At 28.2% G+C, this 21,191-nt stretch overlaps 2 protein-coding genes across 2 annotated transcripts in view; both read right to left on the bottom strand.

The window, feature by feature from the left end:
* LOC112596392 overlaps positions 1–3,152 on the bottom strand; it is a 65,244-nt gene extending 62,092 nt beyond the window's left edge. The window contains exon 1 of the mRNA XM_025342047.1: positions 2,575–3,152. Within this exon, the coding sequence (XP_025197832.1) occupies positions 2,575–2,604 (30 nt within the window). The 5' untranslated portion in view covers positions 2,605–3,152. The remainder of the gene's footprint in view (positions 1–2,574) is intronic.
* A 10,666-nt stretch (positions 3,153–13,818) lies between these two features.
* The window catches only part of LOC112596304 (probable chitinase 10), a 31,732-nt gene continuing 24,359 nt past the window's right edge, over positions 13,819–21,191 (bottom strand). The window contains exons 3-16 of the mRNA XM_025341909.1: positions 20,633–20,865; positions 18,704–18,941; positions 17,766–17,945; positions 17,550–17,673; positions 17,160–17,469; positions 16,591–16,829; positions 16,339–16,529; positions 16,056–16,273; positions 15,670–15,965; positions 15,466–15,613; positions 15,206–15,391; positions 15,025–15,147; positions 14,736–14,937; positions 13,819–14,162 (exon numbers count right to left, since the gene is read on the bottom strand). Coding sequence (XP_025197694.1) covers positions 13,945–14,162; positions 14,736–14,937; positions 15,025–15,147; positions 15,206–15,391; positions 15,466–15,613; positions 15,670–15,965; positions 16,056–16,273; positions 16,339–16,529; positions 16,591–16,829; positions 17,160–17,469; positions 17,550–17,673; positions 17,766–17,945; positions 18,704–18,941; positions 20,633–20,865 — 2,906 coding nt within the window. The 3' untranslated portion in view covers positions 13,819–13,944. The remainder of the gene's footprint in view (positions 14,163–14,735; positions 14,938–15,024; positions 15,148–15,205; positions 15,392–15,465; positions 15,614–15,669; positions 15,966–16,055; positions 16,274–16,338; positions 16,530–16,590; positions 16,830–17,159; positions 17,470–17,549; positions 17,674–17,765; positions 17,946–18,703; positions 18,942–20,632; positions 20,866–21,191) is intronic.

Below are 21,191 nucleotides of genomic sequence, written 5' to 3'. Positions count from 1 at the left end.
ATATAAAATTAATCGTTTTTACTAAAGCAAACGAGTCGCGTCTATTATACACGTGTTACAAAAAGTAAAAAATAAATAATGATTCCTACTTAGAAATTCTTAGTACCCATACTATTTTCATAAGCATACACGTTGTATATTATTATTGTTGTAAGCTAACTGTTAAAAAAAAAATAAAAATATATTAGTACTAATATGACTGCTTAGTAAAAGACGTAATAAAAAATAACAATAATAAATTATAATAGGTACATATTTGTTCATACCTTTATTACGGCTACATGTGAAGTAAGTACGTAACACACTTGAGATTATCTAGCTGGTATGGATTAAGATTAAATATAGCCTAACTACTTCCATTGTGTGCATATCTTCTACCTCTTATTTTATATGTATTTTTTTCGCCACGAAATCAAGTATAAGTAGTAATTACGGATGTGGCTGTGACCATTAGTGGCTTTAACCTTGAGCTTATTTGCAAAACGGTTTTTCCACACCCCAAATAAGAGGGTATTAATATTTCACTGTCTCAATATTCGATAACATTGCAGTATCATACTTATAATAGTTAAGCGTCATACATATTTGGAAACTCTCAAATAGATTATTTATCATTTTATTTATACGAGATTTTTTTCTCTTGTTTAATATGTAAATAATTGCATACTATGGATGTATAAAAAAATACGCTAATGAATTTCTAACATAGTAACATAAAATAAACAATTTACTCATACCATAATATTTTTATTTTTTATGTTCACCGATCACTGACTAGGTAATAATAATAATAATAATAATATTAATAATCAATTACATTATAAACACGTAATATAATATTCTGCTTTTAATCGTGGGGAAAAATTTTAAGTGATAAATCATATTATACTCGTTTATTTACATATTATATCAACCTTTTTAAACGTTAAATAATATAAAATATAGTATATAATATAATGTGCTGACATATTTTATCCTGGAAATCTGGTACCCATCATATTCGCTACGGATATTTAATAAAAACTGGGCTAAAGCAATTAAATACACATTCTTGCATTTTCACATAAAATAGCGGTTTCGTTATGAATGTTGGCCAGTGGTTATAATTTATGAAACAAATAATTTAGGTAGACACAATTTATATGTAAATCTGTATCTATGTGTGTGTGTGTGTGTGTGTGTGTGTGTGTGTGTGTGTGTGTGTGTGTATAATATTTTATAAAATTTAATATTTTTTAATCAATTAATAAGTAAATATTTGTAATTACTTAATATAATATACACACTAATACCTAATAATATTCTATGTTATGAAACAATTTTTTTTCAGTGACTATCTATAGATTTTTCATAGTTATATAAACGTTTTAGTCCATAATTTATATTCCAAACAATCTAAATCATCAAAACAACATTGGAGATTTGAGTAAAATCGATGTTCTATAACATCAACTTAAACTTGCTGTGAATATGATTGATGATGATGATAAAAATGTAAAAAAAATAGTTACTTAGTTATAATTTCATTATAAGAAATAAATATTCAGTATAACACATATTTATTCTAGTAATGTAATAAAATGTTAAAATTAATTCAATTTCAACGAAGTTGAAGAGATTTGACAGATTGACAGAATTTATTTAAAATTCTTATAATACATTCTTACTTGTGGTTTAATTTTAATTGTACTTATACTTATTTCTTTTACCAATTTAAGAGTTTATGAATCACAATTGTTGTTTTTTTTTTTTTAATGACATAATTTTTTTTTTGTACTTTTTACATGTTAAAAAAATTTAGATCTTCCCTCTTTTCGAAAAATTCCTGAGTACGCCAGTGATTAGGTATACCTGTTTAATAAATATTTTCTCAGGTTAAATAAAGTATTTCCGGAATGTAACATGCATAAAATAAATCGATTAATTATCGTTTTACAGATGTCAAATAAATAAAACGTGTAAAAAGTATTACAATATTATTTGGCTCAGTTACAACTCGGTAATTATGATATTATGTTGAGATTGTTGGAGAATTATAAAATAATATTTATGTACAAGATACAGCATAAAAAAACAGTTAATATAAATATAAGCGAGTTTAAGTTGATATTTAATAACAAATAAACACTGGCAATATAATATGTATTACATATTATATAGATTAAATTGTTATGCCCATTTATAATTATTCATTCAGTAAATAAAAAACTAAATAAATATTTAATTTTTAAAAATACGTATTTTTTATTTTAAATATGTGATATAGATATTCAAAAATAAATTTTACCTAAAAATGTTCAGCAAATTTTGAAATGTTTACATTGCACGATTCGTGTCTTTTACCATGTCTGCTATAGAGTATAAAATATGTTTGTTTAATGTGGGCGATAAATATCAATCCGCTACTTAACTCTTTTTCAGTTAAATAACACGCTTTGTGTTTATAACCATTGGAAACATAATAAAATGACGATATTAATTTAATCAACATATAAAATACTTGCACATGCACATGCAGTGGTGTACAACCTATCGGATTTATGTATGAAATAAAACAAAATAATATGCGCTTACCATGTTCGCGTCTTTCGGTTTCCTGACCATTTATGCGACCGCTGCAAAGGACACACACACACAAATACGTATTATTCGCGCGCACATAAACAAAAACGAGCAAACGGTGCCAATGTAATATTATATATTTACGCACAGTAAATATATAATATTATAAATTAAAAACGGTTCGCAGAACGAAAAAATTGGCGACGATTACGCACCGATTGTAGTTGCACAGATTACTGACAATCCCGTATCACAAAGTATAGCCCCGTGAATCGCACTTAACGTTTGTCGACAGAAAATGTCATATAATTGATGTGCCCTGACGATACTTGCGAGTGCGTTTAAAACATATTTTATGCGGAGGTACACGGTTAATACCACGAAACACTACATAACCGTTTACGACTTTTTAACTTCTTATGCAGTGTATATATATATAGGCGTTCGATAACTAATTAATATTATAAATTTTATTGTAAATCCGCCGAGTTCGAGGAGCGTGCTCGAAACGTTACGAGACGGAACGGGACGGACGATCGCCGCGCGTGAGTATGATAGTGCGTGTGCGGCTGCTGACGAGCGCATGTGATGTGCCCCGACCGGCCTGCATTATGCTCTTGAATGCCGCCGCCGCCGCCGCCGCCGCCGCCGTAACCCGGGCAAACCAGTTTCGTAATGATTGTTGTTGTTGTGTGCCGCCGCCTTGGAGTACCCGCGGGAAAAAAAGTGGGCCGCCAGCACCTGACGTATCGGCAAAACACGAAAATTTTTTAAAAAAAAAAAACAAAACAAAACAAAAATAAATGAAAAACAAATTCTAGACTCCAAAAAAAAATTTGATATAAAAAAAAAAAATTGGATTCCTCTTCGAGTTTGCTCCCTCTTTAATTCTTATCGTGAGGCAACGGCGTGCGAGGAACAGTTTGTGTGTGTATACATATAAAAACATAGTCTCGTCAATTCAAAATATGTAGTCGTCGTCTGAGTATTATTATACGCATAGGTATTGGGTATAATAATATGGGTACGTGTATAAATACTAAATTATACCTACAAACATTTTTGAGGACCTTACGCGGTATGTGGTCGCATCTGAAAACGAATCACGTCCAACGTGTTCTTGAAATTCGACATTTTTTTTTTGAATCCAAAAGCCAATCGAATTCTAAGCGATCTGCGAATTTCAACATAGTTTATAGCCGTGTATTCATAAAAATTATATGAAATGTGGATATAATACTATTTACTAGTGTTGATCAAGCGTGATTAAACTATTCAAAGATATAGTCCAAACAAAAAAAATCTGAAGTAAATTATATTTTAATTAATACAACAAATAATATGAGATTCATTAATAATATTAAATACAAAAATTAACAAACATACTCCATGTAGAATTGTATGACTTAAAAAGTTTAGTAAAAGATATTAATAATTCCATCCAACAACGGTGAAGTTGCATTTAAATTTTACTATGATATATTGACATTGACCATAGTCCATAAATAAAAAAAATAGTAATTTTATTGTGACACTCTAAATATTTCAGGTACTATAAATAAATAAACAATAATTAGATACTGAATTTTTAACATTTTGATTTATTGTTTTTATTTTTTTAACCATGGAAAAAGTTTTATGCTATTTTACTTTGATTTTTACAAAATATCAGCATTATAATTATTTAAATTTAATTTGTAATTTGTACGATTACAAAACTCGTAAAAAATATTTTAGTTTTTTCAAATCTATTCTGTAAGAATTATTCATATAATGTATTCGTATTTAGTTTTCAAATAATTATGATTAATGTAATATGTTGTAATTATATTATTTATTATTTACAACAATTGAATTACGTACAATTATAATATTATGTTACAATAAAATTAATGTATAAATTGTTAAAAGTTAAATTCAATCTCTTCGATATTAATTAATATAATCTTATAAATAAAATAGTCTACTATCATCAATATTATCCTTTCGATCTGATTAATTTGCATGCATATACACGTATATACATCATAATATTAAATTTATGCAATAGGCATCATATACAACAAAATCTGTGACTACACAAACTGTAAAACTGTAAGAAATTAAATTACACATTCATTGAACCATTTAAATCCATAAACGCGTGTACATATATAAATAATATAGGTACCTATTGGAAATAAGATTAGAAAAAAATATGTCCATCAAACTCATACATTACGACCTAGGTTAAAAGATGACAACATTTTACACGAGAATGTTCGATTAAATCAGTGTCCATTGTCCTAGTCGATTAGTATAAAATATTAAATATGAATTCATAAAAAATTCAATCCACTGAAACAATGATCAAAACACCGAAAGTTTAATTTGATGTAGCGCGAGAATTGATGGTGTATTTTTTTTTTAAATAATTCAACAAAAACGCGTACATTATAAAACTTATGGGAATACAAGACATGTAAAATTAAATGGTTTGGGCCATAATTATGAAGTCAATAAAATGTTACAATGGCTGTTTGTTGGTGAAGATACTTTATTAAAAAAAAAAAAAAAAAGAAAATAATTTACTAATTATAACAATTCCGTTAACCCCAGAAGTTATAATTACACGGGATTTCGCGAACAAGAATATTGTTACAATAAGTTTACTGTGATATTTAAAATCTACATATTAATCTAAGGATAATAATAAATATACAGAACAGAATAATAACTCGAGAAAATACACTTTGAATAATTCGCAGCTAAGTACATGGTATGGACGCTTTAATATGTCTATACGTACGATAATTATACATTTTATACTGATCTCGTTCAATTTAGCGTGAGACCTCCAGCGTTTTCGCAGTACTGTAAATTTCGTAGGCTCGTTACACCTAAACATTAGGCGTAAATAGGTGACCACGTATTTTATGGGTTTCAAAACCTATATATTTCCAGCGAACAGAATGCGTATTATAATAATATTATTATAATACGTCCGGCGATTATGTTATACAACGTTAAACTGGAAACGATTACGTCTCAAAATATAAATAAAAACCATCATCCATCACAATAACGGTGTTCACAGGGTGCCGCTGGTGCACCCACTGAGATTTCGAAAGTTATCATAATAATACCTAAATCTAGATTCGTTAATCGATTTTATTATTTTTTTTTTTTTTTTTTTTTTTACTATTGCGCTTGCATCCTCGAGATTTTGCAATCGAGCTGCATATTATTTTATACGCGCGCCCCCGCAGAGTGTTTGCTCGTAGATTTATAGTCGTCCGACCGCATTCGGATTTTTTTGAGTCTCGTAATCATAATTTTTATCCCCGGTGTCCCGCCACATCAAAGTCGGGCTGTAATCGGAAAATCGATATGTCATGCAAAAATGTCAAGTAACTGGCTGTCGTAAAGCAGAGCTGCACAACCTGCCGTATATCGAATCGACGGTGTCGGTTAAAATATTATATTGTTCTCAATAATGATCTGCATGCGATATAATTACACCACTCGCCCGTCCGTGCTACGTATTATATTATTATAAATGTACACGGAGCACCGGCTATAGTTTAGAGCAATAATAGTATTATGTACGGTTACGGCGAAGTCTTTACGGCGATCGAATTGTATATAATATTATGATGTTAATAAAATAATGTGTTTTGTGTGCTATGTATAATATTACAGTACAAGGTACTTCGATTAAAAAAAAAAAAAAAAAAACACATTTACGTGAACGAGCGATTTACGCATCTGTAAACAATATTTTATATAAATTACCTATACTCGGTTTGTAGTAGTTGTCTGCGCATAAAAATGATACAAAAAAAAAAAAAAAAAATCGAACATTCGATGTAAAGCATCGTCTGACCGTATGGTGCGTGATATGAACGCGTATAAATATCTCCGATATCAATGATAATATTGTGTGTGTAACGTGAAGTCTCTGACGCAATTAATGTAAATTTTAATTACAAATGTTATGCGACTGTATACCGTCAACCGTGTACGTTATAAATACGAATGTACATTATGTTTGTGGGTGTGTATGATAATAAATTCTATTGAATTGGTAGTTATCAATACCAGCTATTTGTGTACAATATTATCGCGTGTGCGCGTAAACGTACAGGAGAGGTATCTACGCGGAATGTGAGTATTGTAAAATTAATGTTCAACTACGCGTGTACGTAGTTGTGTCGACAATAATTATATCGACAAGTGTTTATCATCGATGCGATTTAACTGTAACGAAAGGCTTATTAAATATTTCTAACTGCTGTCCACAACAACGTTCATGACGATCGCGATCAGTGATGTGTAGACAGACTTCTTTAATACGTACATATTCTATATAACTATGTGCACATATTATCATATAGTTATCACATCACTATAGTCTATTGGTACCTATTACATTAGTTACGCATTGACATAATTCACAGAGTAATTTCTGCGAATGCTCCTAACACTGTTTTGTTTAAAAATTCCTAAAGACTCCAAACTCACACAAAGAGCTTGATAAATACACGAGCTGATATAGCTTAACGATCTTATCATACCGCTGTTGTACCATGAATATTACGATTCACTAGACTACGTAGGTATTTCTTCGACTGTCGAAAGTGATTAAAGTCACTATCGACCATTAATTGTAAGATGTATAAAATGCGCAATAATTAACTTGCATCACGCTTTTACAATATCAAAGCGATCTCATTACATTTGGATTAATATCAAACGCAACCCACTCGAGTCGTACATTAATAATATTATATTAGGTATATTGATATCTTCAAGTAAAATATCGCGGGTACCTACCCAACTAGCCAACTGATATGTAATGTTAAAGGTACATAATAATTATATTACAGACGTATTAGAAACGTGCTATAGGAAATAATAAATCTACAATGTATTTGATCTGAGAGACGGTTCTATAGTGGTTTTAGCTGTAGTTAGAGAATCGAATAAATAACAATAAATACTATATACACTGCTATTAAATCGCAAAATGGTTTTACGTATGACTCTCGTGTAATACAACATTACATCTTATGTATATTAAATAGTATAACAATATAATCATTTACCGTTTATTCGTATAGCCCCCAAAGACATATTTTATAGACGTAGATATAGATATATCCACGTGTATGTAATATTACTGATGTAATACTCTTAAACGTGTAATAATTTAATAATAATATTAAGTAATACTTGCCTATAGTATATAGAATCATTGGACATCCTTGGTATTAGGTATTATTTTATTTTCATAAAAAATCGTTTTACGGATTACTGGGCTACACTGAGATAATTCGTGTGAAGGCCCAAGGTTATCTATGTGTTAACATGTTAATACTTCATACACAAATGTTTACAATTTATGAGCGGAAGTCAATATAATTTACAATAATTAGAGACAAAAATAAGATTAAAAAAAATAATGGGATATACCTACTTAGATTAAAGTAAATTCGTGGATCTCACGCATAACAGGGCCATATTTATACATGAGCCAGTGTGAAATTTGCTTTTTAAATAGTGGTACTATAGTGATAATAGCATATTTATTATTTAGCTGGGCATAGAGTTATAAATACTAATCTTTTTAAGTTTGAGAGTATTTGTTTAATGCGTGCTTGGCGTATTAACACTAAAGTTAAACAGATGTAATGGCTTGTTTTTTTTTTTTTTTTTTTTTTTATATGAATATGAAATATAATTTTTTTCTTATTTAAAAGAAAAAACAATATAATACAATGATATTTTTGCTATAAATAGGTAAACTGTTTTGTTGATGTACATAATATGCTACTGCTACTTTAAAAATCCACAGCCGTTATGTCTGAACGGAGAACAATAAAATATACTACCGGGACGGAATCAAAACAAAAGAAACCGGTGTTTTCTTTATTTCTCGGCTGATTGTTTTCAAACAGACGTTTCGATTTGGCGTATTTAACGCGCATCTCGTTGTACAAGGTTGTGTATTTGGTCCCAGCAATACTTTATTAGAGTTGTATAATAATTCATACTTAGAAGCTTAATAGTGGCTGCGGGATTGTTTTTAAATTCGACCACGTAATTCGTTTTATCCCTTGGGTAGTTGGGTGTACTACTGATTTCCTAGGTAGACAGACGTAATAATACGGTTGGAACAGCAACGAAAACAATTATACGTGTAATTTGGTTTTTGTTTTTAATTTAGATTCCGAGACGATTCTGGTCAGTCGCGTGAAATGATTCTATCAATATTATACAACGCTTAATGTTCTGTTATTATATTACCTGTCTGATTTTTTTTTTTTTTTTTAATCTATTGTCAGATAAAAGCATTATGATATTAACAGGTCGGCTACTCGAATTGTATACATATTCGTTTAAATGAAGCATACATTCTTAGGTATATATCATATACATAATCTGAAAATACGATGTTTAGTACAAAATTCTTTTTGTTGACATGGATATGGATGATTTTTCACACCTATATGTTTGGTCTATGTATTTTTTTCTATGGTTTTTGGATTCGTTATTTTATTTATATTTCATTCTAGGACATAATAATTATGTTATAGCAAATATTCTCTAAATTTCCCATGAAGCTATGGAATATAATTGACCCATTTTTAATTTTACCTAGTAGTTTTAGCCTAGTATTTTTACTATGAAAACACAGTAAACTATCTTACAATATATTATCATATAATTATAGCGTAATTACTAATTTTTACAATATATCGATTTAAGTTAAAACTATTAAATGCCTGTATTAAAATTATTTTTCTTAGCGTATCTTTCAACTAAGTGAAAAATATTGAGTTTAACTATTATATATAAAACTCCTCATAATACGAATGTTCCATTAGGAGTTCAAAATTTCAATTTTTATTTATCCAAATACTTCGAAAAATATTCTGCTTTAGAATATGAAATTAAAAATGTTCGTTGTCATTCAAAAAAGTAAAAAACTTAAAAAAATCATAACGATAAATATATATATATATATTTTTTAAATGTTGTTTTATTTTGACTGGAAATTATTTAAAAAAATATTTTTAAAAATATAAATATATTTTGAAGTAATAAGTGATGTGAATCACCCAGGTAATACATTTTTGTGACAAATATTTATGAAAACTATAAAATAATTTAGCTTATAAGTTTTTAACTTAAAACCAAATACACAACGCATCTATGTACAATATATTGCCTATTGTACATTTATGGAGGATTTATCAATAAACTCAGTGCTTCGTTTGGTAAATAGACGTTTCTTCTACAAAACATCTGAAAGGAGTATCAACTTTTCAGCAGTAATTATTATTATTATTTCAAATAGACAATGATCAATAATATACATCTATAATTTATTACTTCGTTATATTAATAGAAATATTTAGATTTTTGTCTTTAGAAAAAGGAATTAGACATTAAATAAAAAAAAAATAATTTCATAAATAATATATTGTTAAAAAATATAGGAGAAAATGTCTGCATTAAAAAAATGTATTAAAAGAAGATAGAAGATGTTCTACTGCACCAAAACCACCGGGTAAGGGAGAACTCATTTACCTAAAAATCATGTCATCTGTGAATTGTGAATCATCTGGTAATCATCTTTGAAAATAAATTTGCTACACTAATACAGTAATATTAGAGAACGAATTACCAGCGATTTTCTATGTGAATTAGCGTGTTTTGTGATACACCTTGCGATGGTAGTGTTTGCGTAGGCGCATGTAAATTTCGTCCAAAAAAAAAAAAAAAAAATATATAAAATTAATTAACACTTATAATAAACCATCCTACGTATAATAATTTTTTATGAATGAAGTTAAAAAGTTTAAAATTAGTTTTTTTTGTATTTTTCAATCAAAACTATGTATTTTTTACAAACTAGTAGTATTATAGTTCTTAATATCATACATTCACTACTTATTGTTAATATAAAAATGTTGTGTCATATTCATATTAATAATAGTAATAGTCATAAGTTATAACACACACAGAATCATTCTAAGTATTTAAATGAATATATATGAGTCTGATTATGATTTGATTAAATAATAGTAATAATCATAATTATAAAGAAGAGTCAAAGTTTAATCATCTGAAAATTAAATTTAAAATTAAACAAATTAAATCACTTCTATAAATTATTATTTCTTATTAAAATCTTCAAAATAATAAACAAGTGGCGAAGTTAATAGCAACATGGTGAAAACCCCCGTGGCGGTCTACGTGTTCTTAAATATATTATCTATTTATACTATGAATATTTTTTGACTGTCACAAATATAATAATTTACAATTTTAAACGCTAATAAATATTGAATTACATAAATTGATATAATATTTTTGGAAATAATTATATCAACCACCCACTGTGCTAAATTACGCCTAAAACTAAAATGAACGACTTTAATAATTAACATAAAATAAACGTAATACCCTGAATATACTTGCCATTTGGTGATATAAGCTAATAGACCGTTTCCGCTCGAAATCGTTTTTCGTCTGCATACAATCAAACATACGTCTTTGAATTCAAATTTAATACACATCAATTAAGTGATCCACTTGACACCAAATGCACAGCAGAGCGGTACGCACTTGCCTACCTTTTATAATATTTTAATACTTCCGTTTACAATGAAGGGCACCATATGATGACTGTATGACCCACACAGACACGAGGGCCTCATCGGCATTTGTCATTCTATATTAATTACCATTCCGTGTGAAGTATGCGTTATAATGTTAGTAAAAAACTTTCAAAACATACCCAAAAAAATGTTTAATTGATCTCTTTTGAACAATCCCACCAAACATTTTTTACTGCTAACTTCACGCTTACATTTTTTTCTGGAATTTGATTACATTTATTGAAAATACGTTCTAACAATAACGCTGAACATAATTCTTGATGTGATATCGTCATTATTTTTAGCAATGGCACCTTAGATTTTGTACATGATAATTTAAAGTCACATTTGCTTGATAATGATTTTGACCTTACACGCATACTGTACGTACGTTCTATATTTACGAGCTCCGTACTTCGTACTTGAAACATCCGCAAAACCGTTTATTAAAATAAAGACAATGCGGTCAATTTCAATAACTCTTCGTAGTATTTTCAAATCGTTTATCAATTATAAATGGTTTTGATAAGTTTTCAATTTTTTTTTTTTCTAAGGAATTTGTCGTTTCAATTAATTTTCATAATTCTTACATCGTTAATTTATTCGGACCAGTAATCGCCCGATAAAACGTAATGAAAAGAATAATTTGCTATTTACGATAATATTATACGCTTTGTTAATTAAATAATAAATATAGTTTTAAATAACTCAGTTATATTCAATTTCGTTTACATTATACGTACTGAAAGATATCGTCAGTTGTATCCCCACAGCAGTCTGAGTATTTATTGTGTTATTATCAATTAGTTCTAGAATTCGCATAAGTATATTTTCTTCGTCCGGCATATCAGATAAATAATATGTAAAATGTAAAATTATCAAATATTTTTTAGGCACTTTTTAAATTTTTAATAACATAATAAATCGATGAAGTAATAAAAGTAATTTTTGGACGGTTCACATTCCACCTATCACATAAAAGTCTCTTTAGCACAACACAAGATTCAGGATAGTTGTTCGATTCAAGTTCGGTTAATTTATTGTATCCCGCCATAATTTCGCCGTAAAAATGCCACGATAAAAATGTAAAAAAAAAAAAACAAAAATATTATGAGTAATAACAAATATTGTAAGTAATATTGTAACTAATAACATATCGCTACAATCATTGATGTAGCTCACAGTTCTGGTTAACATTATTAAATTGTTAGTAATATCAGATTTGATTAGATTAGAACATCATAAATAGAAAACAAAAATTAGTGTACATATCAAAATGTCAGCTGTAACGTCTGCAACCATAGCAAAAATTCCTCATGTCATTCTAGTATATAATGCATCAAAAAATGGAAAATCATTTTAGGATTATTTTATAGAAAATAAAGATTAAACAGAAATAAAATTATTTGAAAGAGCGTAGGTATAGTTATAGTATGATTCGAAAAAACATAAACGTCGATTATATTAGTTTAAGAAAAATGTATTTCATACTACTGAGCATTGAGCATAACCATGTAACTCATAGTATTACTAAAGCTGAAGCTAAAAAAACAATGGCAAGACATAAAAATATTACAAAGACTACTAAACTTAGTATTTAGGCATACCGACATCACAAGTATGATATATTGTACAATAAACAAATAGTTATTTATAATATATTGTTTTTAGATTACTCATAACATAACAGGACATTAACCGAATAAAGTTAGGATTAACAAGCACTATTCGACGGATTTAAAAAATTTAAAAATTAGCTCTTCCACACCTAAAATCAGTAACTGAACTTTAGTATCAAATAATTGCACAAAAACTACAACTGGTGAGCTTTTCTTTAAATACATAGCATTGATCACAAAAATTTCAATAAAACAAGATAGGCTGATTTTTTAATTTTTACTACCAACAATAAATTTACAATTGATGAAACAATGTAAATATTAGTTATGTGATAGTACATTTTTTTGTGAGGTACTTAGTATTTTAACCAACTCTTTGTTATTTTTAGAATAAATTATTCAAAAGTTATACCAGCTATTTTTGTTGTTAAATTGTATATATTGATATTATTTATTTATTCATAAATGTTTAATAAGTATTATATTATAATCTATAAGTATATTTGTTTTTTGTCTTCACATCAAAAACGTTAAAAATTAAAAAAAAAAAAAAATAATAATATTTAGAAATAATTGATGAGATTAGACAAATTCTTATTTTAATAAATATTTTTAAAAAATAACAAAACATAATTATTTACTTACTAAACTTTTGCCAATAAAATACATTATCTGTCACACAACAAAGGATATAATATTTGCTTTAAGTCATTTAAGTTGTCCTTAAAAAAAATTAATATTAATTTTGATCCTCTAAATTCGACGTTTTATAAGATAATGAAAAAAATAACTATTGATTAATTAACACGCTTTAATAATATATTTATTCATAATAAGTTATTAAATTTACATTATTTCACAACTAATTAATAAATCATAGAAATATTATCTGTAGAAAAGAACAGACAAAAACTAACTAAAATTGAAATGTTTATCAATTCTAACGTAGCCAAAATAATACTGGCAATGAAAAATATATAAAAAAAATAAATTTGGGGTCAAGTAGGTATAAATAAAATAATATAACAATTATTCTGTATTATTATTTACAAGAAAAAAAATATATATATATATATATAATAATAAGTATAATGATTTGGGACTTGATGACACACTTATCGTCTAGACGTCGGCGGGGCTGGGGTATGTTGCATACAACCCTCAACATTTTCTGGCCAATCACAAACATTTTCTTTTGGGTTAAACACTAAGTTCGATGGGCATGGCATATGATGTTTTCTTTCGCCTTCACACATGTAATACATTGTACAGTCAGCTTTATCTGGATGATATGATATATGACCATCTTCTTCTTCACATGTCACAGATGTCGCTAAATAAATTTATAAAAAATTATAGAGCCACTCACACTGTAGATTACATTTGTATACATTTAAATATTTTTAAATTAGCTCGCGTGGTTCTTCCAAAAAAAAAATTATGCAAATTAGATTATATTTATTATTGTATAATGTTTTCTTTAAATAATATGCTATCGCTATTGTTTAATATATTATATTATTCAATCGTTTTCATATAAAATATATAAGAAATATAGCATTTGATTATTTAAATTTTAAAGCAGAATAATTTCTACTTAAAAATTATTTTCTTAATTTTTGGCGTAAAACTTAATATCGATATTTATACTATATTACACATGATATATTTATATATTATTATTATAGTGTTCAAGTTTTTAATAATTAGTAAAATAAATAATTAATATTATTAATAAGATGTTTTAGCAAAACTTTAAGTTAAAAATATGTATTTAAATTTGATTAATATTGAGATAAAAATATTTCTTGTTGCTATGAGTCCACTATAATAATAATATAATAAAATAACAATAATAATTTTTACAAATATTATATATTTATATAATGCTTTGAAATATAATTACGGTCTTTGGTTGTATAAACAGCGTTTCTTCCTGTAGCTTCATATGGTCCATCGTATTCCAATTTAACAGTATATCCCGCAAGTTCTTGTTTCATGGCATTAATTAATGGATATTTACCAGTACCACATACACCACGATAATCGTCCATATCTACAGACCATATCATAACTCCACCAAATCCTTCTTCCTTTAACCAACTCATCTACGAACAAATATAATGTGATTAGTTCACCTTTGGAGTTGTTTTAGACAACATAAAATAATTAGGCACGTTATCACTTATTGATACCTTGGTTTTAAGACTTCTTTCGTCATCGAAACCAACCCACTGATCTTTTCTATAAGCAAATGGCACTTGTTGCTCATTGTCCCAGACAAGTGTAGTATTTTCTACGTGTAAGAAGTCACACACCTAAAAACATTTTCAAAGGTTTATATCAAACTTATAGTAATTTATAAGTTGTACGCACTTCATAGTATGCCATAAAACCCGCTTCAGAAGTGTATTTTCCAGCTGTACCACCACCAGATGCAGGAGCTCCAATATCAAACTTGGCTGGATCAACCAATGTAAATGACCTTCCATAAGTCGGCATTCCGATCATAAGCTTTTCTTTAGGGGCACCTTGCTTCACCCATTCTCTGGCACTATAATCCTATAAAATTAAATTTTAATATTATTAAGTATTTTAATTAAAAATTTCTTTAACCATTGTTTAGTTTTACTTACGACAGTAAGCTTCTTTTGGTAGCTCGTGGCACTTTCTAAAGGATAAAGAGGGCTATTGTGTCCAACTTGACGTTCCCACTGTCCGTGGAAGTCGTATGTCATCACGTTTATAAAATCTAAATACTTTGATATTTCAACAACATCATACCTAAATAAAATAAAAACATTAATTGCGGTTTATTGGATCAACTTTGCATTACTTACCCTGCAGCAATTGCTTCAAAACTGGCTGGTACGGCTGCCGTCAATAATAACCTTGGAAGACCAGAGCTCTTAGATTCTCCTTCGAAGGCTAATCGTAGTTCTTTCAATAAATTGACATATGCTGCTTTATCATCTAATCCTCTAGGATATTCCCAGTCAACATCCAAACCATTAAATTTGTGTTCTCTGAGGAACTCAATAGCTTCATACACAAACTGGTTCATACGGAAAACATTACCGGTAAGTTCTTTAAAGGGTGTTGATCCAAATGCCCAACCGCCAATAGCTAAGAGCACCTTTAATTTAAAAAAAATATTAATGGTCTATAAAGATAAAAGATTAAAATAAGATCAGTTATTCTAATATTTATTAGCTATTATGTTTACTTTAAGATTAGCATTTTTTTCACGAAGAGCCATCATTTCCTTGTATTGTTCAGTATCTTTCTCGTCAACATATGTTAGTTTGAAGTCTTTCAATGATCCGAATGCATAAATTACGTGAGTACATAAAGAAGAATCGATGTTTTCTGGAGTAAATTTACCAGCGCCGGGTCTCTTAATAGACCAACTAGTCATATAACATATAACCTGAGGTGCTCGCACTAACATAAACAACAAAATATTTTATAACCACCGATGGCATTATTTAAAATGTGTAAATCTTTACCATTCATGTCAACTACATCGGTCTGTATAGCAGTAGATGCTTGAATTTTGGACGGTTTAACTTTAGATAATACTTCACTGACACTTATTTTGATTGGTGACGGCTTAGTAATGGTTTCGGCTACAATAGTGTTAGCTACCTTTGACCAATCAACGTCTTCTTTACCTCTTTTTACTCCTCTAAGCTCTTCTCTATTATAATAAACGTCTTATATTAGTTAATGAATGTTACATAATTGATTTAAATACAAACCTCATAGCACCAATTAATGGATATTTCACATCTCCGCCACAGAAAGTACCGGTGAAATCATCCATATCTACAGTCCATACCATAGCTCCTCCGTAACCATTGTCTTTAATCCACTTCATCTTATTTCTAATAGATCGCTCGTCATCAAATCCAATCCATTGATCTCCAGAAATTGCATAAGGTACTTTCATTTCTTCGTCCCAAATATAAGTTGCACCATTTTTAAGTATTTCACAAATCTAAAATAGATACAAAAATAAAAATATTAATTAGTTACTGGACAATTTTAAAAGGCGTTTTCACATATTTAATTTTTTTAATTAATACACATGTTACTAAAAAAAATTGTTTTATAAATGAAGATATTTTTTTAAAAAATAAAAATAAATAATAATTTAAATTTAATTATACTATAGTAAAATATAAGGATTTAATTTAATATAAAATAATATAAATATAATTTAAGCTCAATAATTAATCTCAAATTAAATTAATTAGCTAATTATAATGTATCAAGTAAATAGTAATTGTTATATTAAATAAACTTAATTCATAATAAATATAATTACCTCGTAATAAGCTAAAAATCCTGCTTCTTTTGTATACTCTCCAGCTTTACCTCCACCTGATGCCGGCGAATTCACTTTATAGTTTGCTGTGTTGGATAAAGTGAATGTTCTACCATATGTCGGCATACCTATGATAAGTTTATCCTTAGGTGCACCCATTTTAGTCCATATACTCGCAGCATTATCAACGCTCAACTGTTTACGCCATTCGGAATCAGACGATGGGGAGTATAACGGTGCATTATGTCCAGTTTCTCTTTCCCATTTTCCGTGAAAATCGTAAGCCATTACGTTTATGAAATCCAAGTATCTAGTCAAATAATATGAATACGTTTCAGAACAAATGAATATGGAATTAAATATATTTAAAAAATATATATATATACTTACGAAGAAACAGCCGGTACGTCATAACCACCTTTGATGTTATCAGGACCAACGGGGACTGCAGCAGTTAATAACAAACGAGGTTTCTTCACTTCTTGTGCTTCGGCTTCGAATGCTTCTCTAAGTTCTAAAAAAAATAACCCCGACGTCAATCAAATATTTCCTAAATACTTATTAAAAATAAAAGTGATTTATTATATTATTTTACAAGGTACATACCTTTCAATAAATGTACAAAGTTTTTTTTGTCATCCTGTCCTTTTGGGTATTCCCAATCCAGATCTAAACCGTCAAAGCTACGAGCACGGAGGAAAGGTATAGCACTGTAAATAAATGTCTGCCTTGCATATCGAGTAGCTGACATATCCTTAAACTTCTGTGTACCAAATGACCAACCACCTAAAAAATGTATTATTGTATTACATTGTAGGTATCTTAAGAACTATACGTTACGATACAATTAAATGAAATATCATATTGTAATTTTATCAAAGATAATTATGAAATTGATTTTTTTATAAACTGATGAATAATGGTTGAATCTGGAATTTAACTCATTATACCAAGTCACGTGTCAAAATATAATAATAATAATAATAATAGTCATAACAACTAATAAAGAAAACTCTTTTTGTACTGTGAACTATTTCTTACTATTATATTATATAAACGACAAAAGAAAATATCAGAGAATAATAATTATTTATAAACACAGATAATTTAGATCGACGCGATGAGTCATTTTATTATAATATACTTTTATATTTTTATTGTTTTATTGTATATTTAAATACATTTATAAACGAAATAAAATTTTGAATAATGAAAAATTAATAACATAGATATACCTATAATACTTAGTATTAAATTAAAATAATAAATAATATTTTGACCAATTATAAATATAGATAAACTACTAAGATAAACATTAACTGAAAATAAAACAATTTCTATATAAAATTAAATCAAAAATGATGATAATATCGTCTTAAAATTAAATTATAGTTATTTATAGATGACATTTTACGACTATGCGTCATTATTTATCATCATAAAAAAATTGCATAATTTAAATTTTACAAAATTAAAAATATAATAATGTATACTTTATCTTGATTAATGAGTAGGCACAAGGAATATCATTAAATATTACTCACCTAAAGCTAATAGGGTTTTTAACTTTGGATTGGCTTTTTTAAGATTTTTTATTCTATCGTATAATCCAACCTTTCCGTCTTTGCTTTCATCGTTCGATTCAAATGACGATAAACGTCCTTTTTTCAACCATCCGAAGGCAAATATAACGTGAGTACATAATTCCGGATCGATATCTTCGGGTAAGTACTTTCCGGTTTTCGGTCTATATTGTGACCAATTTGTATAGTAGCAAACAATCTGAAACACGAGACTTCTATAATAGGAATTTTCTAATTATCACCCTAATCCTTGACGCCCTAATAATAGAGAAAGCTAACAATAAAATAATACGTGAACAAAGAGCAGGTGTGTCAACATATTAATTATCGTACCTACGTAGTTTTTTTTTTTTTTATTTCAACGACACTTTAAAAATATCCTTGGCATTTACACTGTTTACACTTCGGTATCTACGCGTCAAGTCGTTAGAATTAATAATTTTACTTAACGCATAAACAAAAAGAATGTCTTGCAACTAGGGTATCTATGTGTTAAGTCATTTACCATCAGGCGCATATTTTATTTCTTTTTTTTTATACATACAGCCATATTGTACTACACATGCAAATTATATTAATTATTATGAGTATGTGCTAAATGAACATACAAATGTCTCTTATTAATGAATACCTACGGGTGTTTTGTAATTTACAATGAAACTTAAAAGTTCATAGATACGTAACTCTTATGTTGAGAAAATTATGGACCACTTGAGATTAGATCAAATTATTCTATTGTCATAATAACGTAAAAATGAATAAGCTATATGGAAAAAAAATGTACACGCATGTACGTAATAAAATATAAAGGTACATACTACAACTACATAATACTTCAATACTTATACAAAACCACAAAATTAAACCCATTTTGTTCAAATTTATGACTGGTTCAATACATTATGCGAGTACAGCTGCTGGTACACCTTAAATGTATTAAATCAAAAATAAATACATTTATAATATAAATATACTACATTATCGAAGAAATAAGTCATGATCAAAATCTCCATTAATAATAACGACCTAAGAGTGCCTATTGAACACTAATTTAATATTTACTTGTAATATTACATTTACTAACTGTTGTTGACGACTATTTTATATCACAAAAAATATAAATAAGTACTAATTGTTTAATAAGTGTTTCTACATTTTTGTTTCATAGTTCGTTTTTCGTCAGATGGAAATAAATCGTGAACGTCAAAAATAGTTTTTAACCTCACAGTTTATAATATCGAAATTACTACTCTATACAGAATTTTAATTTGTATTGAATGCGTTTTATAACCGTATAGCCATGAATTTGTACATTATATTTTAACGACGGATGTTTCGAAATTAAACTCTCGAAAACTAAATACATTTGGTTTCATCAAAACTACTCTGTCATTTAATTAGAACATGTCATTATATTATTATCACTGTCGAAATAATATCTCATTGCGTAACAATATTATAGTCACTCACTGATTGAATAAGTATTTTTCAATTTAAAATCATAATCACACATGCCCTTCGGAAGATATGTTATATATCAATATATTATACACTTTGTTTTTTTTTTCGTCAATCTTATTAATAAAAATAATATATCCTGACCTGTCATAAGTTTTATATGTTCGCATTTACACACAAAAGATTTTATTTATTTTTAATCTTATATGGTTTGGAGATATAAAGGTAAGGTTTTCTTAGCGGAAAACCATTGAATATAATTTTATATACGACGATAGTGACGTTCATTTGCCTGCTCAATAAACACTGAAGGACTATAGGTTAAATTATATTGTGCTAAATAAAATTCAGTATAAAAATCATTTGGTGAAGTGTAATACGGTTTTGAGCTGTACACTTCCCGTTTCTTAAACGTATTAAGAATTTACGTACCTTATATCCACCATCGTCCTGGTTGTCTTTCGCTGTAGTCACGTGTTTTTCCGTCGAAGCGTCTGTACCCGACTTCCTAGTGGCAGTACGGTTGCGTATCTTAAACTTGTTCACTGAAGCCGATGTTTCCATATCAACAACTGTGGAGGTGGCCGCCGCTGATGAATCTGAAACTGCAGTAGTTTCCTGCTGCAATTTGTTGCCAGTGGGCCGTCTCAGTCTTCTTCGGATTGCTAAAAACAAAAATTTGGACTTAAAAAGTGCTGACACAAGAATTGGCTAGAATTATGAAACGAAAGAGTTGAACCTGATATTCAATTTGAAAAAAAGTAAAATCATAATTGAGAACATTTGAGAAAATAACCACTTAAAAAAAACTTTAATGTAACATGAACAATTATTTAACTATAACAACCCTATCTCTCTTCTTACATAAAAAGGTATTTATTGTATTATATAAAATGTATTGAACGATAATCCAAAATAAAATTTCATTTTTATATTCAAAATATGAAGCATAATTTTATTATTTTAGTATTTTCCACAAAATGATTGTGTT

Source organism: Melanaphis sacchari, unplaced genomic scaffold, assembly GCF_002803265.2.
Source record: "Melanaphis sacchari strain LSU unplaced genomic scaffold, SCAv2.0 Contig31_pilon_pilon, whole genome shotgun sequence".
Classification (NCBI taxonomy): Eukaryota; Metazoa; Arthropoda; class Insecta; order Hemiptera; family Aphididae; genus Melanaphis; species Melanaphis sacchari.
This window is presented reverse-complemented; position numbering and strand designations above follow the sequence as displayed.